Here is a 27,502-nt window from a genome sequence, read left to right as displayed (position 1 = left end):
CAATTCAATTCAGTGTTTTTTTTTACCCAGTTCAATTTTCTTTCAATGTCAGGAAAGGCTGCCTGACTTCTTACTTAAGGTGTAATGACAAAACTGTGAAAACTTAACTTTTAACTCTGTAATGACTGCAATCTCCTGAACACAAAAGTTAGAACAGCTTTCACAAGATATGGATTGAGCTAAGAACAGCCTTGGAGCTTCAATTTGGCAAAGAAAAAAAGGCTCTGGAAAAAGGTTCTCAACAGATATAGTGTGGTAAACGGGTTTAACGGTGCAAGCCTGTTGTGAAGCTAAGATACATTGCACACCTTTCTGGCTGGGACCTATAGCACTGGCTGTAGGTTAACACAGCGAAAGAAAAACCTCCACTGATAATTGCACCCATGCTTCTATTGCAATTTGTGCACTTGTCATGCACACTTAAATTGTGTGAGATACAAACCCACAGGAAAAGAAAAAGAATATGGGGGGGAAAAACAAACAGCACCAAAAACCAACAAATCTATTCCCAGCTGTGACTTTAATTGGTTTGGTGGCTGAGTGAAAATGCAGCAGCTAACTGATGTTCACACAACCTCCGGGAATCCACGCTGATGGAATCTCACACCTGTTCAGTTACCAGATCAAGTAGGGCTAGAAAAGACATTTTCTGTTCAGAAATATCACTAAAGAAATATCTGTATGCATTTTTGTGTAGAAGTGCATTCATATGTGCACATATGTTCACATAGGCTGGATGTTAGGAAGAAGTTCATGATAGAAAGAGTGATTGGTCATTGGAATGGGCTGCCCAGGGAGGTGGTGGAGTCTTCATCCCTGGAGGTGTTTAGGAAGAGACTGGATGGGGTGCTTGGTGCCATGGTTTAGTTGACTAGATAGTGCTGGATGATAGGTTGGACACGATGATCTCAAAGGTCTTTTCCAACCTGGTCTGGTCTGGTTCTATCCTATCCTATCCTATCCTATCCTATCCTATCCTATCCTATCCTATCCTATTCTATTCTATTCTATTCTATTCTATTCTATTCTATTCTATTCTATTCTATTCTATTCTATTCTATTCTATTCTATTCTATTCTATTCTATATATTATGCAGGTATTAATGTGTATGAGAATGCACCATTGAAAAACAAAAGATGAACTCAGATCTCTACATATTTAACAGAGGAGAATATGAAGTTACTGCTACTTTTTGCTTGGTGCCTTGAGAAGGGACATTTAATCCTTCTCCCTACTCAAAGCAAAACAGCATATGGATTATCATCCTTACTACACCTTCACTGTTAACCTGCTGTCTTTCCTTTTAGCTTAAGAGGTGGATAACCTCCTAAGGGTGTTAGGTTATTTATAACAGGCTTGGTTTTGTTTGTGTGTTGAAGGAGAAGCATCTCTCAGTATCAATCTTTACACATGAGTCAGGCACTCTGTTATCTATGATATATTTAATATACTTCAAATTCAAGTGGAACATATAGATAAATTGGACATTATCCATGTGCTCTTTACATTTTTCCTTTTCTCATGTATCATAATAATTAGTGATAGCCAGTGTAACAGAATGTGAAAATGTAAAGGGTTGTATTGCTACTGGTAATTGCTGCATACACTCTAGCAGTATTTTTCCTCAAGTAATATCAACCTCATACAAAAATAGCTTCAGTGTATGTTTGGTGATTATCCATTTAATAAAGAGCCAGATCTTGAGTGTATATGAAAAACTGAAATATATGTTGACTACTAGGATAGACTCCTCCTTTAAAGGCTCATCTTATTATCCATTAATTCCATCTGTCACTGTCAAAAATGGAGTTCCAAATAGGTCATTAAGACCCTGTTTAAACTTCTTTTTTTTTTTTTTTCCTTTGGACATAATTGTATCATTTTTGACACTTTTGGGTTACATCTAAATTAGTAAATCAATCTCAGTTCAAGTTTCCTTTGATTGTGATTCCTTCTGTCATAGAGTGATCCACATCCATTATGCCTTCTCTAGGTCAAGATGGGTCAGATGTCTAGTGGAAATAGTCTCTGGCCTCTGTTAAGTCCTGAGCTAAGACATTCTCACATGGAATAGATCAACATTGTTGGAGGCTATTAGAAAACAAAAGAAACAACATTGCAGGATATGTAGGTCTGAAATAGAATAGAATAGAATAGAATAGAATAGAATAGAATAGAATAGAATAGAATAGAATAGAATAGAATAGAATAGAATAGAATAGAATAAACCAGGTTGGAAGAGACCTCCAAGATCGTGTCCAACCTATCACCCAACACTACCTAATCAACTAACCCATGTAGCCAAGCACCCTGTCAAGTCTCCTCCTGAACACCTCCAGTGACGGCGACTCCACCACCTCCCCGGGCAGTCCATTCCAATGGGCAATCACTCTCTCTGTGTAAAACTTCCTCCTGACCTCCAGCCTGAATTCCAGAGTCCAGTAACATCCCCAGGGACCATTTAACTTACTAGTGTACATAAACTCATTGTGTTATGATAGGCTCGAGGTCAGAAGAAAGGTCTTCCCAGAAAGAGTAATTGGCCACTGGAATGTGCTGCCCAGGGAGGTGATGGAGTCCCCATCCCTGGAGGTGTTCAAAAAAGGACTGGATGTGGCACTTGGAGCCATGGTTTAGTTGTCAGGAGGTGTTAGGTATTAGGTAATAGGTTGGACTTGATGATCTCTGAGGTCTTTTCCAACCTGTGCCTCCACTCTGCACTGGTGAGGATGCATCTGGAATATTGTGTCCAGTTCTGGGCCCCTCAGTTCAAGAAAGACAGTGAGCTGCTTGAGAGAGTCCAGCACAGAGCCAGGAGGATGGCTAAGGGTATGGAACATCTTCTGTATGAGGAGAGACTGAGGGAGTTGAGGCTCTTTATCTTAGAGAAGGGGAGACTGAGAGGTGATCTCATCAATGTTTATAAATGCATAAAGGGTGAGCGCCAAGAGGCTGGAGCCGGGCTCTGCTTAGTGATGCCAATGACAGGACAAGGGACAGTGGTGGAAGTTGAGGCATAAGAGTTTCACATAAATATGAGGAAAACATTTTTCCCTGTGAGGGTGACAGAGCCCTGGAACAGGCTGCCCAGGGGGGTTGTGGGGTTTCCCTCTCTGGAGCTATTCAAAACTCACCTAGATGCGTTCCTGTGTGATCTGGTGTAGGTGATCTTGCTCTGGCAGGGGGTTGGACTGGATGAGGTCACTTCCAGCTCCTGAAATTCTGTGATTCTGTGATTCTTCTCTCCTCGAGAAGAGCTGATGCCTTTTATCTCATGGTTTGTGCTGGGGAGACAGCTCTGGCTGGCGGGGGAATTTTGAGATGCGTCACAAGGCCAGGTAGGCCTGGGGTGGGGAGTGCAGCTTTGGGCTGCTTACAAGCCTGCCGAGGCTGGAAGGGGTGGAGGATTCTGGAAGGTTTTGACCTGCTAGACTCAGCCTAATTTGTGAATGTATTCATCCTACCTGAATGCCTTCTGTATGGATATTTGTAAATAGAATCTCCATTTAAACTTCCAGCCAGTATGCAGCACTTCTTTTTTTATTCTGCCTCCCCAAAAAGGAATATAATAGAATAGAGTAGAGTAGAATAGAATGGAATAGAATAGAATAGAATAGAATAGAATAGAATAGAATAGAATAGAATAGAATAGAATAGAATAGAATAGAATTAATCGGGTTGGAAAAGACCTTTGAGATCATCAAGCCCAACCTATCACCCAGCACCATCTAATCAACTAAACCATGGCACCAAACAAGCACCCCATCCAGTCTCTCAAACACTTCCAGGGATGGTGACTGCACCACCTGCTTGGGCAGCACATTCCAGTGGCCAATCTCTCTTTCTGTGAAGAATTTCTTCCTAACATCCAGCCTAAACTTCCTCTGGTGCAGCTACCTGGCTACAACCTCCCTTCAGGTAGTTGTAGAGAGCAATAAGGTCTGCCCTGAGCCTCCTCTTCTCCAGGCTAAACAACCCCAGCTCCCTCAGCCTCTCCTCATAGGGCTGTGCTCCAGACCTCTCACCAGCTTTGTTGCCCTTCTCTGGTCACATTCCAGCAACTCCACATCTTTCTTAACATCTTTCCTTTAGGAGTAGAATATCTTTCTGTCCTCTGGTCCTGAGTAGCTCTGGCTCTAAACCAGGACATATCTGAAGAGGAGTGTCTGATAACATGGGAAAGTCTCATCTTTAACCTCAAGTAGCTCACATGTCAAAACTGGAAGCCTGAACAGAATGGTGGGACTCCATTAAGATTTCAGTCCCCTAAAAGCACATTTGGCAGTCTCACCTCATTCTGCTGATTCCAGCCTTCAGGAAACATTTGATTTGAATTTCCTTTTCATAACAAATGACTGTGCAGAGAGCGCACTCACTTTCTTTCAATTGTTTCTATTATCATTAGGGAAAAGATGTCACATCTGGGCAGAAGGAGATTTATTTGAAGACATTTTGCTGAGCTGTAAGAAAGATACTGTAACAAAGCCTTGGTGCTGTTGGATTGTAGGATTCCTGCTCTTCAGATAATCAGGGTGTGGGTATGTGCACAGCCATAGAAATAGTGTTGCTACTTGCTTCTGTCTGTGACAGCATTGTTTAATTCCATATCCAAGTTGAAAACTCAGCTATCTCCAATGCCTTTAGTCATTTAAAGATAATAATTTTAGAAGCATTTTATTATATCCTATGATCTTATGATTCAGCAAGATAAATCTAGAGACTTTATCTATGTCATTTAAGATTGCTGCAGACAAATTGAACTGAGCAGATCAGGGAAGAAAGAAAGCCCACATAATTTGCTGTTATCATAAGAAAACAATTTATCCTCAATGCTTGGACATGACATTCTTGACACATGTAGAAAGACACTTCCTAGATTGAGAAAAGTAAGGTAATTAAAGTTTGTCTTGTATTCCTTATCATGTAATATAAAAATCTAAAATATTCATAAAAGATGTCAGAATGAATTTCTTGATGACATCTCCAGTGATTTAATAAACACTGATGACAGGAGTTTCACAGTGCTTGAAGACTGCAGCTTGTTTTCAATGAACACTTGCTACCATCTAGAATCTTAAATCTTCTACTCATGTTTGCAGCATATTTGTTTTCTTTCAGGCAGTAGAGGAAGCTGCTCGGGTCTTAACATGACACTTTTTCTCCTGATGAACACATTCCCATGAGCTTAAAGTCAACACATTTCACTCTTTCAGTTTCTATCAGCTGTAATTAGTCGTCAGACAGCTGTTTATAACATCCTGTGAGGGAGATACCTGTAGCACAACTGCTACAGGACAATTTAGATGTAGAATTGTATTCATATTTCTGTTTGCAATTACAATAGGAATTTTTTGGAGTAACAAAGCCCTAATAAATATATAAACAAACAAACAACCCCCCCCAAGCCAACCAACCAAAATAAATCAAAATGAACAAAAGCACCTCGAGTAACATGTCCAGTTCTGGGCCCCTCAGTTTAGGAAGGAGGTTGACTTACTGGAACGAGTCCAGAGAAAGGCAAGGAAGTTGGTGAGAGGTTTGGAACACAAGCCCTATGAGGAGAGGCTGAGGGAGCTGGGGCTGCTTAGCCTGGAGAGGAGGAGACTCAGGGGTGACCTTATTGCTCTCTACAACTACCTGAAGGGAGGTTGTAGACAGGCAGATGTTGGTCTCTTCTCCCAGGCAGCCAGCACCAGAACAAGAGGACACAGTCTCAGGCTGCGCCAGGGGAGGTTTAGGTTGGATGTTAGGAAGAAGCTCTATACAGAGAGAGTGATTGCCCATTGGAATGGGCTGCCTGGGGAGGTGGTGGACTCACCATCCCTGGAGATGTTCAGGAGGAGACTTGATGGGGTGCTTGGTGCCATGGTTTAGTTGTTTATGTGGGTTGGATTGGTTGATGGGTTGGACATGATGATCTTGAAGGTCTCTTCCAACCTGGTCTATTCTATTCTATTCTATTCTATTTTATTCTATTCTATTTATTCTATTCTATTCTATTCTATAAAAACCCAAACAACCCCAAACCCACAAAATCAACTCAAATGAACTATTTTGTCTTATCTCATGGCAGAAAAATGAAGTCTACATTTGACATGAGAAGCAAATAAATATGCAGACATAAAGTTCAGTGCTTTTCTGTGGCTGGATTTTTAAAGCAACAAGAGAACTCTGTGTCCAATAATAATACCAGTAATCTGGATAATGACTTCTCCTGATTCATAGACTAATCTGATTGTCCACTGGGATCACTAAAAACATCCTGCCTTCCTCTCCTTTACATCATGGATATGTGTCCAATTGGCCACTGCTGGAGTCAAGAGAGTAGACACCATTAATCCTAATGGTCTGATTTGCTGAGGCCACTTCCTCATTTCTATTTATGAGCTCTCTGTACTGCAGAAAACCACTTGTGCTTTATAACTTACAGAGGAGAGAAAAAGGAAAAGAAATTTAACTTTGGATATCCCCTTTAACATATTTCATCAAAAGACTGGATAAAATATTTATTCAGCTACTGTCCTCTGCATTCCCATCAAAGTGAATAGAGAGACATTTAATAACACATGGAAACATTAGAGAAGATTTTTATCAGAGTGGATGGGAACCTGCTCAGAACAAACACTCCGGCCTAAGGGAAAGTTTTTGATCTGTGAAGCTTAAGCTTTTGGTGTTTAAAACACACTCATATTGGATCATGTGGTCAATTTGCATGAAATAAATGATTTGCTTCAAACTTGCAAAACTGTAAAATAGAACTTGACAAGTCATTAGCAAGAAGGGGTAGCACCCTGGCATTATACTAACACTGGTGCAATCATTAGAAAACTGCTGCTACAGCACAGAACAGGAAGATAATGGAGCCAGCCTTAAGCTTTGACCTAGGGGTGCTCAGATCATTGCCCCACACAGTAGAGACCACACTGCAGTCCAAATTATTGATTATCCTTCTTCATTACTGATGTACTCAACATTCTGAGTCACTGCCCTTTACCATCTTCCACATAAAACAATTAGTACAAGTTACAAAAGGTATCACTTTTTTCCAGCCAGGGATAGGTGGTCGAGTGTAGGCAAAAATAAAGAACAAAAGAACTTAACTGGAATCTGTGAATTTAATCAACACTAGCAGAAAGCTGAAGATTATTTACCTGTTGGCTGATTTTGATACTGTTTTTGTTTTCAGTCTGAACTAGGGATTCAATTAATGAAGTTACTGCATGTTGACAGAGGTTATGGATATAAATTTTCCATTCTGGTTGGCAGCAAATCGCATTCAGCATCTCATTAGCTTTCTTTGCAATTTCAAGGTGATATTTTTAAAGGCATAATGTGTTTGGAAAGTTGTGATTAGACCTCTGGATTTGTGAAGCCTAGTATCACAGGCATGTTATAAGTGTTAGCTCAGGTGGTAGAAAAATATTATTACTGACAGGTTGGGCTTGATGATCTTTGAGGTCTTTTCCAACCTTATTGATTCTATTCTATGGTTCTATAGTATCAGTCAGGGTTGGAAGGGACCACAAGGATCATCTAGTTCCAACCCCAATGCCATGGGCAGGGACACCTCATACTAGATCAGGCTGGCCAGAGCCTCAGCCAGCCTGGTCCTAAATACCTCCAGTGACAGGGCCTCAACCACCTCCCTGGACAACCCATTCCAGGGCTTCACCACTCTTCACTTCCTCCTCACGTCCAGTCTGAAGTATCTTGGCTGCTATCCATTTAAAATCTAGAATCATTCTGCAGTGAGATTGGTAAATAGCCACTTGGGATTTTTGCTCTGAGAGGAAACTTGTGTGAACCCCAAATGTTTATGATTTTTACCATTTGCAGTGCCTTCAATGCTTTGATTTTGTCAGTGTGGGGGCATTTTGTCAGAGGCTCAGGTATGAGTCAAGTTTGAGCAGCTCCATGGTGACATTTTGCACAAATTACTGGATGATCTAGATTCGATACTTGGAAATTCTTTGCCTGCAATCATACACATGCTGATGAGATGCAATAACATTACAACCATGATGCTCAAATCCCAGTGCTGTCTTCAAGATGATGTTTTCCTCCTGCATTCCTCAGGAGTATACATACCTTTGTAAAATGAGAGGGGTAAGTATGATACCACAGCTTCCAGGGCTCATTAAGATCTTAATTTCTCTTCTGAGTCTGTCGTGACGCATGAGGCATGGCTTTGAGTTTCTGGAGCTGAGATTTAACAGCCTGATTGTGTGTGGACTCTGGTGCTGGTGCATATGACTGAGTGAATGTTATATTTAACTGCTTAATTTTGTTTCACATGCCACAACAAATTGTTCTTTTGGATCACAATGACATGATAACGGGGCTTCCAAGAATGAGGAGGACGGTATTTTTAGCAGGGCCTCTTGTGAGAAAACAAGGGGTGATGTTTTTAAACTAAAAGAGAAGAGATTTAGACTAGATAGAAAGAAGAAATTTTTCACTCTGAGGATGGTGAGACACTGGCAGAGGTTGCCCAGAGAAGTGGCAGATGGAAATATTCCAGGTCAAGTTGTTTGGGGCTCTGAGCAACCTAATCTAGTTAAAGATGTCCCTCCTCACTGCAGAGGGTGGATTGGACTAGATGACCTTTAAAGGTCCCTTCCAATCCAAACCATTCTCTGCTTCTATGATAGCTGCTGAGCATAAATGTCAGAGGAAGAAATCAAAAAGAAATCAAAAGGCTGCAAGAAGCTGTTATAAGCCAGAAAAGAAGTATAAGTAATATCAGAGTGCAATAGATCTGTTTGTAAATCTTTGGGGAAATGAAGTGAAAAATGTTATGGATAAAGCACAGTATCTGTACATAGGCTAAGTCAGTACAGAACGTCCCAGTTCAATAATACAAGAGTAGAGTTCAACACTGTGAGAGTCTAGAGGTGCTTCAGTCAGCAGCTGGAGTCAGAACCTTGTCAGTGTTTACAGTGTGTGACCTGATTGGTACTGGCTAATTAAGAAAAATCCTTAAGGATAAGAAACATAATAATTTTTACTGATATTTCAGAAAGTTCATAATAAGTGGACTTGAGGGACCAGCTGAAGATCACTTGTTTGGCAGAAGAAAATAAGCTTTTACTGTAGAAGAGGCATCATGAGCATGTAACCTTATTATCACAGTATTATTCTTCAGAGTTTTTAGTCTAATGAAGAAAAATTGAACTGCAGACATTTCAGCATATCCTTGAGTCACTTGGACTTCAGTGTTTGAAAACATATCTCTTAAAAAGAAATTACTTTGTTTGCTGAGAAATGCAATTCTTTCCTATGATATCTGGAAGGTAATAGCTTTTATGCATGGTGTCGTAATTCAAACACAAACAATTCTGAGGGGAGCTCAGCCTTCCAGTGAATCTGCTCAGCCTGTTACTGAATTAATTTTCTATGCTTTTGAATCTGTATACTCAGGTCCAGGACACAAGGAAATGATGCCACCTCGTCTTCTTCTAGAGCATAGTCCAAGAAAGAAACCCACAGCTATTGAAGGCAAGTTTGAGTTTTACTCCTCCTTTAGTGGCTTCTACTCGTTAACTTGACTTGGCTCTAATGGATTTTGTTTCTAGATATAAGCTGCATTACAAAACTGATCAAACAACAGGGCCTGGGACGTGAATGGCACAGTCATATTTGTATGACAAGACCTAAATATTCCTTACAGGACTACCACAGATGGCTCATGTTGTTTCCTGAGTGAAACAGATTACAGGATGGGGGCCCAGTACGTAAAATGCTTTGGGTGGTGTTCAGCCGTAAGCTGCCATCTAACTCTAAACATAATCAACATTATCCTCTTAATATACTTTGGATTACTCTTTCAGCTATTGTTATTCAGCAATGTTGCTGTGTATTATCTGCAATAATGAACACAAGATTTCTGGCTTTGCATTTATCAACCCTATTCTTATTGTTGGAAGACACTGAAAGAAAAATACAAAGTCAGATCCTACCTTCAGAAGATTAAATCACAACCCCTGCAATTGAATTACATTGTTTGCAGTCTGATCATATCAGTAAGAGTGGTTGGAATATGCATTTTAATTTTGAAACTAACTCTGCCTGATAACTTAAAGCTATCAATGTAATAGAAGTTCTTGGTCTCTACATCATACAATTTAATAGTGGAAAACACATGAGGCTTTTCATGTAATTGTATAGCAGTTTGGAGTCATTCAGTCACACCATGGCATTTGTTAATCTCTCTCATAGGGGTCTTAGTTCTGTGTTATCCAGAAAGCAATTGCAATCTAAGAGAAAAACAGATGGGATGGCAGCGGAATAAGTAACAAGAGCTACAAGATTCGCCTGCATTTGGAAACAGAAAATTAGAGTTAGATTTTGGCAGAACCTATGCCTAAAACAAAGAGTTAAATTAATTACTTGTTTCTCTAATGTGATTATTGTGAATCAGAACATTTGGATAGGAGCAGATACGTGACTTCTTATCTCTTTCCCTAAAACCTCTTTTACTTCAAATGAGTGTTGCTTTATGAACACACTGTTTAAAGGAACATAAAACTCTGGTTATTGTGCAGCAATACAGTATCAAAATAGATTTGCAGTCTTTCTTGGTTTAAGGAAATGCTGCTTATCAGTAAAAAAGTAGTCTCTGAAATGTTAAACAATGTTACCCACCAATTAACCATAATGGGGAGGGGGGGAAAGACATAATAGAAAGAGACTTCTGCATTTGCTGAGTGATAAACTTAATCTTTAAATATAACAGTTATTCAGCATAAACAGGCATCAAATTAACATCAAGTTCTTGATTTTAAAAATCATGAGAAGCATACAATTACTGCAATTGCACGTGGAAATGACTATTTATGACCAGTAACACATTTGTGTGTTTCATTAGCTCATTTATGTATGCAATTGAGGTAATTGGGAATGTAAATTAGACATCCATTTGGCACACAAATTGGGGGGTAGATTATCTGCTCAGAATCACACAACTAAATTCCTTTCAAGGCTGGAGGCCAGTCACTAGGATACAATACTGTTAAAGCAACAGCCTTGGAAGAAAGGAAGAAGGAAAAATCGCTGGCAAAATGCTGCTGTTATATTGCACTATTGTGTGATTTCCATAGAAGAGAAAATCTGCCACAGTGCATATTTAGGAAACATTAAACCTTCAAGAATTCTAAACCCTCAAGTTTTATTTTGGCCCTGGGTAAAATAATTAACTAATTTATGGGGATATTTGGCACAGTATCAGAGGGTGGTAAAGAGGAGCAGGCAGAGAAATTGAAATCTGTGGAATAATTGAAGAGACATCTGTCTGTGATTTCTTAATGCTTTCATACCTTTATGGCACATCACTAGGGGTGAAGGGACAGATCACACAGAACCACAGAATCACAGAATGTTAGGGGTGGAAGAGACCTTGAAAGCTCATCCAGTCCAACCCCCCTGCCAGGGCAGGATCACCTATACCAGACCACACAGGAATGCATCCGGGTGGATCTTGACTATCTCCAGAGAGGGAAGACTCCACAACCCCCCTGGGCAGCCTGCTCCAGATAAAACCAGAAGATTTCTTCTTACAATAAATATTATTGAAGATAATTATCTTACAGAACAGGGGACAAGTGCAAGCATTTGTGATTTGAAATGTATAACTTTACATAACACGGAAGAACTGGCCCAGCCTTTGACAGAAAGATTCAGCTGTGAAAAAAAGGTGGAACTGTAGAAAGTAACAGAGTGGTTGTCACAGAAAATTTATGAAACCAGTCTATTTAGGCCCTAGGCTTTACAACCCAGTGATATTCAGATGCTAGATTCAAAACCTTGCAGCTAGTAAAAGCTGAAAAGATTTGACTCATTTTCTAGGTTAAGAGGTTTTCACTATTGCCACTGCCTTCTTAGGTAATCTTGGACCATTCTTGATTTCTGAGAAGGTGAAAATAGTGGCAGTGCACGTGCCAGATGTCTCAGACATTTTTAGATGATTTGATACTTTCAAACAGAAGGCTGTTCCTGGATGATATCCAATGCCCAGCAGAAAGTACGCTCTGCTGAATTCGTGAGGTCTTAGGAAAACAGCATATTGTTATTTTGTATTAAATCCCAATCTCTCCTTGTCATTGCCATTTTCTCTTCCTTCACCTCCACAATAAATCTTTCGGAAAAGGGGTCATTATGTAAGACAATCTTGATTTGTACACTATATTCCAGCAGCATGCAATAAATTGCATTGAAGTGTGGGCTTACGAATTGAACTTTTCAGATATGTTCTGGTCGGAAAGCGAAATGCTTTCTACCCGTCTGGTCAGAAGGGAAAAGAACAGATTGTTGCTTTCCTATTTCATGGTGGTTTGGCTCTTCTCAAAAAGCACTGCTAACTTGAGATTTTAAGCTCGAAGCTGAGTGAAGAGTTTGAAGTTTCAGGTCACCAACCGAAGAGAATAACAAAACAAAACAAAAGATCCTGTAAAAATGAATGAAAGAAGGAAAGGGAATTTGTGAAGAGATACATAGCTTCTACTTGTGACCCAAGCTTTGAAACCTTGTTTGGCTAACCAGGAAGCAAAATAACTGATTTTAAAGCCTTTATCTTATCTTTGTCTGAAGCTTTCAAAAGGATTTGGAAGCAATGTTCTTGTCTTAGGTGACACTGATGCTACCATTTAGGGAGGACACTGCTGCTGGCTGTAATTTGATCAGATCTGTTCTCCATGGCTATCTGAACCTTATTTCTTCCTTTACCATAGTCTTCTCCACTTCTTTTAACTCTAGCTTTCTTGTATTTCACTACCCACTGGTATCCTGGTATTCTGTTCTACAGTGTATAGTGGGTCTCTTGAATCTTTCTCAGGTCTTGGCAGTTCATACAGCTCTTAGTTTCCTCCATTTTCCCACTCACCTCAGAAGGACTGATGGTCATGCCACGTTACACTCTCTGACATGGCAGGATAATATCTCAGGAAAATGCTGCAGTTAGACAAGAAATGTCAAAACTAAGGTCAGAGGCTTAGTTAGTTATCAGCAAGGTTTCATATTAATTAGTGCAGAATGGCATGTCTTTGCTTTCTCACAAGATCACAGCACCTGTATCGAAGCTCTTCTCTTGGTAGAAGGCTCTTTACATATATCACTTACAATCTTACACAGGCCATGCTTTATACCATTTTAAAGAGCATCATATCACCAAAAAAGCTTTGAATGGCATTGTACTTGAGCATGATTTTCCAGGTTATATTGTCCTAGAAATTTGTACTTGTACTGTGTAGTGGGAGAGCATTTATCACAGAAGAGTCATCAACACAACCATTCCGATCTGTTAATGGGTCATGATGGGCTCTGAAATGTCCCTCTCCTTTGACTGAAGTACATTGGCTGTTCTTAGCCATCTTGCTGCTATTTCTGATATTGAATGAGTTTAAAAAGAAGAATGTCACATCTTTGCAATGCCTTCAGAGCATGTTTGTGGAACAAAATCTATTTTCCCTAGATCACTGTCTGAATCTTCTAATTACAGATTTTGCAGAATGGAGTAAAGTGAGTTGCTGCGCAATGCATAACTTTCTGCACAACTCCTGTGGAGGCTAAATTGACATTGAAATAGAAATCTGCATCTCTGTTATTGCTGCATAGGATGCACACTGTCTGACTCTCTTAAGAAGAATTCCTAGTCTATACCTCACTTCATGAATATAACATTAGGAGATATAACCAAGAGTATCTAAATTACTAAAGCCAATACAAATTTTGACAAAGCTCCCTTGATGTAGAGAAGTGTATAAATCTGGTACAAATCAATCTGCCTCTGTACAGTCTGTCAATGGCTGTCTTTTCTTCTGTACACAGATTGTTCTATTAAAAAAAAAAACAACCTTTTCTTTTTCCTTCTGTATAATAAAATCAATTACCCTTAAAAAAACCACCCTCCTAGCAAAAGGCAGTGATTTGAGATACGACAGCAACCATTCCTAAATAAAGAATTGTTATTCCACCCCCCCTCCAAATTTAGAATGCATTTAATAATACTGACATGCCTGGTGGCTTAAAATCCCTGTTTAATTTTTAATCCAAACCAGAAGGAGTAAATAAAAAATAAGAGAAAGGTTTCTGTCAGAACTATCATACAAGGAGAAAGATTTTAATCGAGTTGAGTGGAAGAAAGAGTTCAGGTGGCTTCAGTTAGCTGCTGTATATGCAGCATAAACCCAAGTTGTTGCGAGAAATATGGGCTCTACAATTCCATGAGCCTGTGCTGAAGGCAGTAAAACCTTTGAAATAATATGCACAATGTTTCAAAGTGAGTTGCTTAATGATTTAGATTAGGCATTTAAGCAGTAAACTCTAATGATTTAGCTATGGTGAAAAAAAGAAGCCAAAGTCTTCACTATTTCAGAAAGCCCTTGACATTTCACTGAATGACATTTTGCTGAATGACATGAGCCTCTTCTCTACTGCTTTTACTCTAGCATGAGGCAGAAAAAAATTAAACAGAAATGGGGGAAAAAGCTTACTAAGAAAAAAAATGTAAATAGATTATATTTATATATACATAGTTACATGTATAAAATACATGTGTTTTGATTAGATATATTAGTATGTTTTATCATTATTGCTAATAATAACAATAATAAGCCAATTTATGATACTAGATATACTAGATTATGCATTTAAAATACATATGCACCAAAGTTGACCCAATACAACAACCCCCAATATCTCTGAAGATTATTTTAGCTTATTTAAGTGGGTTTTAGCTATTACAGCAGAGGAATAATCTTTTGGACACTCTACAGATGGAAAATACTTACTTAGATTAAGATTCACTGGACTTTCAAAGGAAGAAATTGCACATTTCTTTGGAAAGAAAAGGGTCATCCCACTTTTCCTTAACCTCAAACATTCTTGCTCAAAAGTATTCCCCACAAAAAGCAGCATCAAAACCCTTCCCAGCACTGGAGCTGCTGCTGCTCTGTTTTGCCTAGAAGGGAGTGTCAGGAGCAACAAGAAGGTTAACCCTGCTTCCTTGGCTGTGTTGTTTTGGCTAGGAAAGGTGATAACACAGGAAGTCTGAGAGTTACATTCTTCATGATAATCATACCTGTAGCATATATCGCTTCTCGGCCTTTTGGCTAAGATCAAGTGTAGTATCTGTTCTTATCAGTTCTATATTTGCCACTGAGCATTGTCCAGTGGAGATTCTATTGTTGGTCTTGTTATGGATGCTGGAATTTGGTTTCATTGCACTGGTATCTGTATCCTTTTGCTCCCCACTGTGTTGTTTAGTGAGGGTAACATACGGCCCCACACTGTTAACAAACAGCTATAGTACTTGATTCAACAGCACCATGAAAAAAAAGAGCCTATAATCACTACAGGAAGAAATGAGGAACACTTACGTGGGTCACATGAAAGCACTAGGAATTTCAAGCATGATATTGCTATTACACTCTTTCTACAGACCTCAAAAATACCTCCACAAGCAATCTTCAAACCTGCCAAATAGTGTTTCAGATTGAGGTTTGAAAACACTGAAGCTGTTTCAACCAGCAAAATCAGGCTGGAGAGGTTGTCTAGGATTTCAGGGTGTACTACATCTCTAATGACCTGTGTGCCCCATTAGTCTTTCACTTGCTCAATATGAGGACAAATGGTATTACATTGCTCTGCTGAAATGAAATTGTGCAGCTTGAACAGACTTTCACAAAACTGTGTCAAACCCTCACCTGTAAATCAGAGAGAGTGCATGTGGGTACACAGCATATGTGTGTTTGTGTGTGAAATGAAGCCATTCTAACAACTTTAGATTAAGACCATTTAGGTTTCTTAGCATTCTTGACTTTTCAGTAGTTCGGCAGGGGCAAGACAGAATTATTTCTCACAGAAGAAATAACCAGACCAACAAGGACACTCTTACCCTAGACAGGGGCTCTTTTTCAAAGAGACAGCTGAGGTCATTTTTCACTCAAAATTTAGATTTCAATTTAAAGCTATGAGTTTCCAAGATATCTCAAACTAAGCATTTTAATTCCTCTAAAATGTCTGGAACTCTGAAGGGGCCTCATTGTGTGAACGTGTGTGAGATTGTTTAGGATCCAAAGTGCAACCGACCAGTCTCTGCCCTAAACAACATGCAAAGGGGAAAGAAATGTCATCAAAAGCTGAAAGGTAAGGAGTTATTCCAATAGTTTGATTTTGTAAAGTTGAAGCTGATTTAATTGCATTTGATTTTTAATATCCAGGTCCCACCAAAATCAGCAGCAAAGCTCTCATTGAGTTCAGCAGGGAAAGGATTTCAGTCACCAGTTAAAACAAAGGAAGAAAACCATTATCTCTTAAAAAATCAATAAGGAAATACAATTTTTAAGTTAAAATTTATTGTTGGGGTTCCTTTAGAACAATCTTTACAATTATGCTTGGGAAAAAAAATGGGATGAAATTTTACCTGGAATGAGGTTCTCACATTCAGTCTGATTATAGTTTCTCACAAGAAGCTAAAGGAATGTTTGTCTTATTGTGTTTTGTGTGCAAGTGAGTATACACATCTCTCTGCTGCTCCTCATTTCTGCCAGGACCAGAATCAGTAGGCAAGAAAAGCTGTTGCAGTATTTCACAAAGCCAGGCAATATCCAAAGTCTCTCACAAGAGCTCTTCTTCTGAGATTTCCTGACAACAGCAGTTGAGATAAATGCAGATAATTCTTGTATAAGTACCTGAACTTTAGAAAGCTTAACTGAACCAAAACATCTCCAAACTTCTGGAATTCAGACCCACTAATTAGTGTTATATGCATGCCTCTCCATGGGAAGGTAATGGCGCCTGTGCTTCACTGCCCTCCTTACCTCAGTTTCTCACAGGGGATGGGATGAGCTGATAATTTCTTCCAGGGTCAATCTTTCCATAAGTTCATAGAGCTTCTGGAGCAATACAGAGAAACTCCTAGAGAACCTTCACCTTCCAGTTCCTGAGAGGCATTCTCATGACACTATGACCAATAACTCGCATGCATCTCTAAATTTAGCTCCGCTCAGTGCTGGCAGTCACACTCTGCTCTTACCAGGCCTGTTTTCAAGTGCTGCATTGTTGGCATGTTTCTGTTATCTCCTCTCCCCTAGTTGTCCAAGGATTAATTGGCATTCCATGGGAATAACACAAAGGCATTGTCAAAGCTGGTAAAGGCAAGTCAGACTGAAACACCTCTTCCTTGGTCTACATTGAATCCACCAACTTGATTTCCACCAGTGTCCTCAGCCCCCTCATCCCTTCTTCAGAAACAAACCATTCTGTCTCAAATGCTTCCTTGCTGTAGGGCTGTTCTTTTTGCTCCAGCCACTTCCAATGAAAACTATTCTACGCTTCCTCTTTTTTTTTTATCCCTCCAGGAAAAAAATAATTTACCAGCATTTCCCATTCAGTAGCACAGCACTGCTTTCATTCACACTTCTCATGCTTGCTGGATTCCATCTTTCACTCCATAAAGCTCCACTACAGTCTGCAGAAAACAATTTGATGTCCACTGCTTGTTTGCTGACTGATTCTGTCATCTTGTACACTGCCATCTGCAGATATCCCTATTGCATTCTCATAAAGGCATTGCAGGCTTTTGCAGAAAAGGTCTTTCTGTGTGCATCTCTCTTGCAGACTGTATGGAAAATATGATTCATAAATAGTGTTCCTATACCCTTAATTACAACATTAAGAAACAGTAACCATAACAATAGATTTTTCAATTGTCATTTGCACTTGAATTCCGTGTTGTAGTCAACACTAAAACATCAAACCTTCTTCTGTTTCCTTGTGTATGCCTCTTCCTGCACCTGATCCACAGAATTACTGTTCCTAGCTAAAAAGAATAAGTACTTTTCATTAGAAACTGGGGTTCATATTTTATGGTACCTAAGTCAGCTCATATAATTTATGACCTATTTATGTCTGTGTCTCTATTTATGACCTATGTCAGCTCTTAGATAATTATTTTCTCTGCTGTATATATATATCTGGAACAAACCCACTGCATTTATGGCTTTAGAAACTTTTGCTGGTGCTGCATACACACTTAATATGCAACAATCTCAATGTGAGCTACTCAGATTGAGAGGAAATACATTTATTCAAGAAATAGAATTGCTTCCTTAAATCAGAAATAGCTCTTTCCATAATATCTTTTTACCATGCCCAGCATTCTCATTTACATAAGCTTTTCTTAGTTGTGGCTGTGAGGGACACCAGTAGGGCTAGATGAAGATGAGTTGTGAATGGAAACCCTGGGACTTGACAAGGAGACCATATCTTGCATTGGCCAGTCCTAATGGGAAATAGGGGCCACAATACTTCAATACCTCTGTGTGATCATCCTCTAGAAAATTCATAATGAATATAGATGTCTCCAGGCTCCCTGGACACGTTGAATACTGTGGCATGAGATCCTGAAAAGAAAATTATGTCAGTGGATTTAATTGGTGAAATGCCTCAGCAGCAAAAACTCTGCAGCCAGGGATGTATTCTCCTCGTGCTCTAGGTTATTTGCATTAAAAATTCTTCCTACTTCCTGCACTTTCTTCATACAAAACTCCACTTCTCAAGGCTCCACATCTGAGCCCATAGTTTTCAAGACACATATGGCTCTGAGCCTTGCTATGAAACTTGGAGCAGGTTTCATATGACTTAGCTGGGTCCCAGAAACATGAAAAATCTACAGACTCCAAGGCAGAAATGGCCTCTGATTAAAGAGCGTCATGTTTGTATGGACCTTGGGCTTACAAATTATTTATGTGCATCACCTAGCTCCAGAAGCATAAGGAAGCTAACTCAGAAGAAAAAGGGAAATGACTGAAGTACCAGCAGCACTTCAGTCTCTAGTTACTAGAAGTCATGACTAGAGGAAGGAAGGCACTTAGAAGGAAACTTTTTCTGACAGTAACTGATAGACTTGATATTTTAAACAATTTCAGCTGAATCAGGCAGAGTAATCAACCAAACCACATTTAAGAAATTAGAAGAGCTGAACATTGTATGTGGAAATACAACACTGAAAACTTGTAAGCGGCACAAAAAAATGGAGCTATGGAACATCTTGTGTTTAATCTGAGGCTGAAGTGCCTTCCATTTTGAGGCAAAAGCCATTATCTCTAGCACAGGTCTCTGGAACAGCATGCCAGAGAGAGACTCCTGGGAACCCTAGAGATGGACAATAACAAGAATATTAAAATATATGAGAAAATGAAGCTCCAAAGAAGCTTGTGGAGAACGAGCTCTACTCTGATACTCTACGTGTGCTTTAAAAACTTGAGTATCATAAAGGACACTCAGAGCACAGGAATTTGTAGCTCGAACTCCAGCACGCTCAGGGTTTGAGCAGGGACAATTAAGCACACAAAACACTGCAGAAACATTCTGTGAAACACAAGTAAGGATTTTCTGCTTCATCTTGTCCAGACAATAACCAAGGCAGCCACAATGAACAAATCTCTTTAAAACAAGAAAGAACTGGCACACGTCAAGACGATGCTTAACATAAAACACTATTGTCAGAAAATCAGCAGAAATATGGTTGGGGGAGACCCTGAATATTGGTAAGCAGATTGCCTCCACAATAAGCAAAATAACTTTATTTATAAAACCAGCATGGACAGACTGTGGGGTATATGTGCTCTGTGACAATAGCAATTTTTCTAGCAAACATGCACATATTTTGTTTTGGTTTAGGAAGCTTGCTGTGCAATATTTCAATTAATTCTTTTCTTTCTCTGGATGTATTTTTGCATGCAGAAGAAAAGTCTATTGTGGTAGCTAGAGAGGTGAAAAGTAAGTTTCTTATATTGTTTTTCACCCCCTTTATCTTCATGTTAATTTATGCAAGGGACTTGAGTACAAGCCCTATGAGGAGAGGATGAGGGAGCTGGGATTGTTTAGCCTGGAGAAGAGGAGGCTCAGGGGTGACCACATTGCCCTCTACAACTCCCTGAAAGGTGGTTGTAGCCAGGAAGGGGATGGTCTCTTCTCCCAGGCAACCAGCACCAGAACAAGAGGACACAGTCTCAAGCTGTGCTAGGGGAAGTTTAGGCTGGAGGTGAGGAGAAAGTTCTTCACCGAGAGAGTCGTTAGTTATTGGAATGTGCTGCCCACGGAGGTGGTGGAGTCACCATCCCTGGAGGTGTTTAGGAGGAGAATGGATGTGGCACTTGGTGCCACGGTCTAGTCATGTGGTCTGTGGTGACAGGTTGAACTCGATGATCCTCAAGGTCTCTTCCAACCTTTGTGATACTGTGATACTGTGATACTGTAATGGCTTATTTGCTTCTTGGATATTCCTATACATTAAATATTTTTCAAGTGAAAAAAAAAAAAACAATCTCTTGCTGTGACATCTCCCAATCCTGTGGTTGTGCTGGTTTGTATGGCAATAAAACTTGCTCCTTCTCTAGATTTATAACTGTAAAACATCACAAAAAGCAAATCATAATTCTCCTAGCCACAGCACCAGCCAAAGCCATGCAGGAAAAAACTGAAGGTAACAAACCTAAACATTTTTTTTTCAGATGAGCAGTTAAAAAGACATTGAGACCAGCTCTTCTTCTACTCTTGTATCCTTCCCCATCAAAATGGGGATTCATTTCCCAAAAGAAAACCCATGAATTGCGGCTTTCTCAATTCCTCTGCTGAACTCTCATTTTTCTAATTAATAATATTCATGGAATAAGTAATTAAATTATAGCTTTCTGTGGAGAAAAGAAAAAGAAGAAAGGTGAAACCATTATCCTTATTCCTACTGTTGTCAAATTAATTGACAAATAGAGGCAGGATGGTTTTAAAACAAATCACGTTCCTGTACAGGTGATGCTTTAGCTGCAATTCTCCACGAGCAACAGAATTCCTGTAATGTCAGTTTCAAAGGTTCAAGTCATGAAAAGTTTCATACAGATCTATTATGCATGCAGGCTTTCCATGGCATTCTGTGCTTATGCTCAAGTACCACTTGCAAGGTTTGTTTCCCTTCAGTCAAATTCTGTATGAAAAGCAAAACAAGTGCATGGCTACTGAATCACCGCGGTAAGCTCTTAATTACACCAGGTTAAAAGGCATAATTTCTTTAATTAGTACTTGCTTAAGTAATTACCTGGGTGTACATGTCAGTTCTAGGTCTATCCTGTGTACCCCATTTGCTCTCTGTGTATTGTGATGCATTTCTGAGCCGCTGTTAGCAAACTCATAAGATGGTGACCAATTTATCCAGTCCAGAACCTGCTGCAGTTAATTCAGTGATTCTCATCCCAAATATCTGTACATGCATCCATTTATAGCTATGGAGAAGCAGTCAGCTGAACTTCTGTTTCCTTTTACAGAGCATAAAGAGGAAAAGACTCATGCAAAGAAGGCTATGACTGAAACTAAGAAGAAAGGTATGATTTGGGAATGTTTCTTATTGAACTCATCCAGTATTGATTTCCCCTCATGGTTCAAGTCTCACTGGTGTTTGTTAGGTTAATCTTATGTTTCTGCCTCTGAAGTGCCCTTCTCTTAGTTGCTTAGCCAGTAGTTGCATCTTACTGCTTCTTCAGTATCTGATGTCTGATGTGTTTCCAGCTTTTGATACATACTAAACTCTTATTCTAACACATAAACCATCCTGTTTGGTTGGCATCTATGGGCTTAATAAACCATTCATGGAGTCCCTATATATAGCAAGGCATAGTGGTACTGCCTAACACAAAACTCATGGGAGATGTCACCTGGCTCATGGTATACCACTTCCTGAAGGACCAAAACTTGCAGTGACTAAACCACAAAGCCTTGATATCCACCTAAATATCATTTCAGATCATTCATTCCCAGGAGGCATCCAAAATCCACTAAGGTCTTGCTTTCATGGGAAAATATTTTTGTCATTCATGACTTTTTAATGATCTCATTGCTACTGGAGCTTAAGCTAAAAGGTGCCACATTCACGCACTGGTGGTTTTTGCCTAGCCTTTGATGAATTATTAAGGGTTCAAATCATCCATAGTTGATGCACGCTGATTAATTTTCATTTTCAGCTGATTGCTCTGTGACTAGTTGGGTGCAAGTGCTATAAGGGAATAATCTGAACTAAACTTCCAAGTAAGTCACAGTGGGTTTTTTTCAGCATGCGCCCACCAGGACTTGGCTGACTTCATATCTGAGTGTATGATTTAGAATTCTAGCATATTAAATTGCACTCTTTAATTAAACCTTAGAAAAAGAAGGGAAAAAAGACAAAGCTCATGAGAAGACAGCTGCCCCTGAAAGCAAAAAAGCAGGTAAGAAGTTGAAGCCTGTCTTTCTCCGCAGTAGGTATCTGACTATTTGGTGTAAGCACTTTCAGGTTTTCAGCATTTGAGGTAGGGGTGTATGTAATTAATGATCACCACAGAATCCAAGCTGGAGATCTTTATATATCTCAGAGTATATTAATATATATCTATGTGTGTAATGTGTTTCCTTTATCTTATATATATATATAGCACTTTGTACTTTAAATATATGTGCAACTTGTATTCTGTGAGTTTGGGACTTTGGCAAGCACATTTGGAACACTGCTTTCTCTACACACTAAATCAATCACAAACAGAAATGGTTTCAAAGGGTACATAGCTTGGAAAGACTGAATGGAGGACACAGATTTCTGCATGAAGTATTTAACTAATTCAGCTTATTTTAAGTAATAATTAGAAACATCAAGCCATCAGTCAAAGCACAGAATGTGGTAGAAAATGATTATCTTTTTGAGGGTTTATCCATGCTAGACAATAGATTTTTTTATTCAAAAGTTAATAATGAAGTTATTGAGTGCCCTGAACCTAATTCATTGTGTTTCATGCCATTTAGCATTACATTAGATTAGAAACTGGTCCATACTGGGACCAGTGCTGTTTAATACATTAATCAATGATACAGACAATGAAATTGAGTGCACCCTCAGCAAGCTTGCAGATGACACCAAGTTGAGTGGTGTGGTCAGTGTGCCAGAGGTTGTCATCCCGAGGGACCTGGACAAGCTGGAGAAGTGGGCCCAGGTGAACATCCTGCACTTGGGTTGGGGCACTCCTTGTTATCAATAAAGGCTGAGGGATGATGTGATAGAGAGCAGCCCCACACAAAAGGACTTGGGGTTATTGTTGGATGAGAAGCTGGGCATGAGCCAACAATGTGCACTTTCAGCCCCAAAGGTCAATGGCATCCTGGGCCACAGCAAAAGAAGCATGGAGAGAGGGGATTCTGACACTGTACTGTGCTCTGGGGAAAGGTTTAAGTCAGAATTGCAGGACTCAGGTCCATAGGTACCATGGCCTCAAGGAAAGCCTTGTCCTCTGTTACCTGTTTATTGAAATTAGGGGAGCAGGGTGGCTCAGCTTGGTAGTGCATCAAACCCTTAATGGGAAGGTCGTGAGTCAAGCCTGCAGTGGGCAGTGGTGTCTTCCCTACTTTAGTCATGTGGTCTGTGGTGACAGGTTGGACTTGATGATCTTTGAGGTCCCTTCCAATCTTAGGAATACTGAATCTGTTGAATTTTACCAAAAGCTGAAAGGACACATATCTCATTGATTATTGCCACTGGATTCCACAGGCCAATTTCAATACGCACCTGGCTTCTTCGCCATTGAGTTGTATATGGCCTACAGCAGCTTTCTTATTCAAGTATTTATGGATTGGAAGAAAAAACATTAAATTATGTTTGGTGCAACATAAAGACACCCAGAATGACACAGAATACTTTGGAGTACTATCCTGATAGCCTCGTATTTTAAGTCTTTTATAATAGGGAGTGGCAAGCTGGGGAAGGGATCGTGATGAAAGGGAACACTCTTCTCCAAGTTGCATCTTTCAATGCATAAACATAGATTTAAAAAGAAAATAAGCTGACAATTCAAATATCTCTCCTAATTTTATTCTGGCTCTAAGCTTGTATTTCACTTGAGAATACAGAATTGTAAAAGATTACATTTTATGGCAGAGCTGCAGCATAAATTTATTAATACGCTCATCTTCACAAGCTGTTGCTAAATCCAGTGAGTCATCTTACCCATGCTGGAAAGACACAAATTAGACAAATCGAGACATCCACACATTTCTGTCCCTTTTATTAGCTCCGTAGGTCCCTGCATTTTGAAGAGTTTGCCAGCCTTTGTGTGAGAGGATGGTAATCCATAATATATTCTCCCTACACATGTTGCTGTTATTCCTCATTCAGCTTGCTCTTTGAATGCGTGTGTACTTTCTAGCTGTGATTGGCAGCACCTATTGTTATCCCTAAAAGGTTTTAAGCCTGAAATAATTGCCACATTTGATCAACAGAATAGTAGTGCATAGCCCAGTTTTGAAATGAGGCACCTCAATGTCTGATAGTATTTACAGGCTTTCAGCAGCCACAGCAAACGAAGCTTGAAGCGCTTGAATCAGCAGCACAGATAAGGATCCAAATGCAAGAGCATAGGAATAGCTGCCAATTTTCTTACCTTTTCCATTTAAAAAATGAGGCAGAGGCCACTGCATTAAAAATAAACTCTTCACCCTGGTTTTCAGGGGCTGGGTGCCTCTGATTTTGTGTCTTATTTTGCTATCCCCAACCTTTGCAGTCCCTAAAGCTGAGGTGTGTGTGGGGCATGCTGCCTCCTCACTGCCACCTACACCTGTCTCCATGCCAGCAGGAAGCTCCTTCTGCCAGAAGCTGGCTGCCTGGCACCCTCGTCCTACCTACGCTCCTCACCTTCCAGTAGACTCTGATCGGAGTCCTGTTAGCTCACAGCGGAACAGTGGTGTGTACAGGCTGTCAGGTGCAAGAGAGAGAGGAAGAGATGCTCTGTAAGCACTAGGTGATAAAAACAGCTCTGGAATGATGTTCTGAGAGCAGCACTTCCCTCTAGTCCTCTCCATTTCTCTTCCTCTAATAAAGAATGCATGTGATTGCAAATACTGAATATCTTTGTTGATTAATATTGCAAATTAGTGCTTTTGTCCAGGAGAAAATTTTACCTCTAGTGTCATGAGAATGGTGTGGTTTACTGCTCTCTGTTAACTGAATCCCTGTGATGTATTTGTTTATTTTCATGTCTTCTCACTCTGTTCCTGTCTTCCTCCATTCCTCTTTCTCTTTTGTTTTCTGCTGCTGCAGAGGAGCAGGAGTCATCTAATGTGAAATGTTCGCAGTCTTTAGTACAGACTGAACAGAGTGATTCTTAATTAGCTCTTAAAAATGCGCTGTAGATAAAGCCACATTAATCCTCTGACCTTCAGCTCATACAAAAACGTTGTGTTAATTGTCCTGAAAAATAGATAATTCCATTGTTACAAACTCAGAGGTCTTGCTTAAACAAACATAATTGTCAGACACAAGGGTCTGCCACAGTTACACTTCAAAGCACTTTACAAAAGTCTATCCATCACTACTCTGGATAAAGGAGCTGCATGCCCAAATCCCTGTGAAGGGGCTTGCTGAGCCTCAGCAGAGATGAGCCGTTGCCAGCTTCCCCCAAAGCTGTTGGTGTTTGGCATGCATTACCTCAGAAGGCTCCAGCCTGCAGTATGAGACAAGGGACCCTCTGTTAATGCCTTGGTGCCCAGCTGAACATGCAAATGAGCACACAGGGACTTCTATTTTCAGGTACTCACGGTTGCTTGTAGAGTGTTTCCTGATGGTCCTTTTCTTAGAGATTCAACATTCTGGAGTCTCTCTGCTCCTTCTTGTAGCAGCTTTCCTACAAATCCTTGATGTTCACACACAGCTTTCATCTTAAAGTTTTATTGCTGCAAACTCCTTTTGCACTCTGGTTTGGATCAAAATAACACAGGCAATAAATGAGGCTGTGAAGCCATGAAAATGCCAGCCAGGATTGTTACACCATTTCCTAACTAAAGCTTTGCTCAGTTGTCACTGATGATCTTGCCTTCCTGTGACTGCAACATCATTTCAAATAATAATGGAAATAAAAATACCAAGGTCTTATGCAGAATTGTTTGATAGTCAGTCTTACAACCACTGCAGAAGTGGTCAGTGCCTTTTTCTACACTTTCCACACAGGGAAATTCAGACATGTCACTCAGGCATAGGTCTTTTATATCTTCTGAACACCAGGCCAAAAGGACTAAAGATCCCAAACTTTTACATACTTTCATTATTTCCACGATGAAGAAAAGCAAAGCAGGCGTGTCAAAAAATGCAAAGGATTGTTTAGAAAGAAAGTGGTTTTGCTTGGAAACATAAGTCCTTATCAGCTGGACAAATATTCAAGAATCTCTAGGCAATAGAATAGAATAGAATAGAATAGAATAGAATAGAATAGAATAGAATAGAATAGAATAGAATAGAATAGAATAGAATAGAATAGAATAGAATAGAATAGAATAGAATAGAATAGAATTAACCAGGTTGGAAGAGACCTTCAAGATTATCCTGTCCAACCTATCATCCAACACCATCTAATCAACTAAACCATGGCACCAAGCACCCCATCAAGTCTCCTCCTAAACACCTCCAGTGATGGTGACTCCACCACCTCCCCAGGCAGCACATTCCAATGGGCAATCTCTCTTTCTCTGAAGAATTTCTTCCTAACACCCAGCCTAAACCTCCCCTGGCACACCTTGAAACTGTGTCCTCTTGTTCTGCTGCTGGTTGCCTGGGAGAATAGACCAACATCTGCCTGTCTACAACCTCCCTTCAGGTAGTTGTAGAGACCAATAAGGTCTCCCCTGAGCCTCCTCTTCTCCAGGCTAAGCAACTCCAGCTCCCTCAGCCAGCTACCTCCCTGAGCAGTTCTGTTTAGCAGAGACAAAACAAGTCAAGGTCTTGGTGTGAGCATCTACTCATCCCAGATGAAAAGAGTGTGATTTGACTTGTATTTTGTTGTGCTGGTACATGCATGCTCCCAACAGAGCATCCAAGCCCTTGAAAAGTACCACCATGACCCCTGTCTAAATCAGGGAGCTAGGCTGCAGTGGGCTGCACATCCAGTGCTGTGGATACACCTACCATAGAATCACAGAATTATTTGGATTGGGAAAGGCCTTTAAGAACATGAGTCCAACTGTTAACCCAGCACTGTCAAGTTCCATGAAAGCATATACCTAACTGCCACCTCTCTATGTCCTTTAAATATCTCTGGGGATTGGGACTACACCACTTCCCCAGGTAGCCTGTTGCAGGGCTTTACAGATGCTGGGCAGTTTCCAGCCATTTTGCCCCAAGCCTGGAGCATTTCAACAGGTTATTGTGACCCAAGTGTGGGACCTGATACTTGATCTCGATGAACCTCATTCCATTGGCCCATCCAGCCAGTTTGTCCAGATCTCTTTGTAAAGCTTTTCTGCCCTCAAGCAGATAAACATTCCCACTCAACATTAGTGTCATCTGCAAATTTACTGAGGGTGCACTCAATCCTTTCATATGCAGCACTGATAAAGATATGTCTGTGATAAAGTTGTATCTTGACACATGATACCATGTCATATATTTTACACCAGGCAGTGCTGGCAGAGGAGGGGAGTGGTGATAATCTCTCTAGCTACTAAAGT

General features: G+C 40.0%; 1 protein-coding gene, 1 long non-coding RNA gene and 1 other non-coding gene across 16 annotated transcripts in view; 2 read left to right on the top strand and 1 right to left on the bottom strand.

Moving 5' to 3' along the window:
• Positions 1 to 16,923, bottom strand: part of LOC137453241 (uncharacterized) — a 32,672-nt gene extending 15,749 nt beyond the window's left edge. For 5 of the 6 annotated variants that reach the window (XR_010990299.1, XR_010990302.1, XR_010990301.1 and 2 more), the window contains exons 1-2: positions 16,816 to 16,923; positions 12,879 to 12,946 (exon numbers count right to left, since the gene is read on the bottom strand). This is a non-coding gene — a long non-coding RNA (uncharacterized lncRNA). Of the gene's footprint in view, positions 1 to 12,878; positions 12,947 to 14,784; positions 14,884 to 16,815 lie in introns of those variants that run through there. The other variant, XR_010990300.1, reaches the window with a different exon arrangement.
• Positions 1 to 27,502, top strand: part of TRDN (triadin) — a 236,471-nt gene that overhangs the window by 105,448 nt on the left and 103,521 nt on the right. For all 9 annotated transcript variants that reach the window (XM_068162336.1, XM_068162339.1, XM_068162333.1 and 6 more), the window contains 3 exons: positions 9,422 to 9,499; positions 21,316 to 21,372; positions 22,189 to 22,251. In XM_068162336.1, coding sequence (XP_068018437.1) covers positions 9,422 to 9,499; positions 21,316 to 21,372; positions 22,189 to 22,251 — 198 coding nt within the window. The remainder of the gene's footprint in view (positions 1 to 9,421; positions 9,500 to 21,315; positions 21,373 to 22,188; positions 22,252 to 27,502) is intronic.
• On the top strand, positions 15,086 to 15,274 carry LOC137453255 (U2 spliceosomal RNA). The gene has a single exon (XR_010990310.1). It is a non-coding gene; the product is annotated as a U2 spliceosomal RNA (small nuclear RNA).

Source organism: Melanerpes formicivorus, unplaced genomic scaffold, assembly GCF_026170545.1.
Source record: "Melanerpes formicivorus ecotype bairdi unplaced genomic scaffold, bMelFor1.0.p_v2 SCAF_63, whole genome shotgun sequence".
Taxonomy (NCBI): Eukaryota; Metazoa; Chordata; class Aves; order Piciformes; family Picidae; genus Melanerpes; species Melanerpes formicivorus.
The sequence above is the reverse complement of the archived record's forward strand: the minus strand, read 5'-3'. Positions and strand labels throughout refer to the sequence as shown.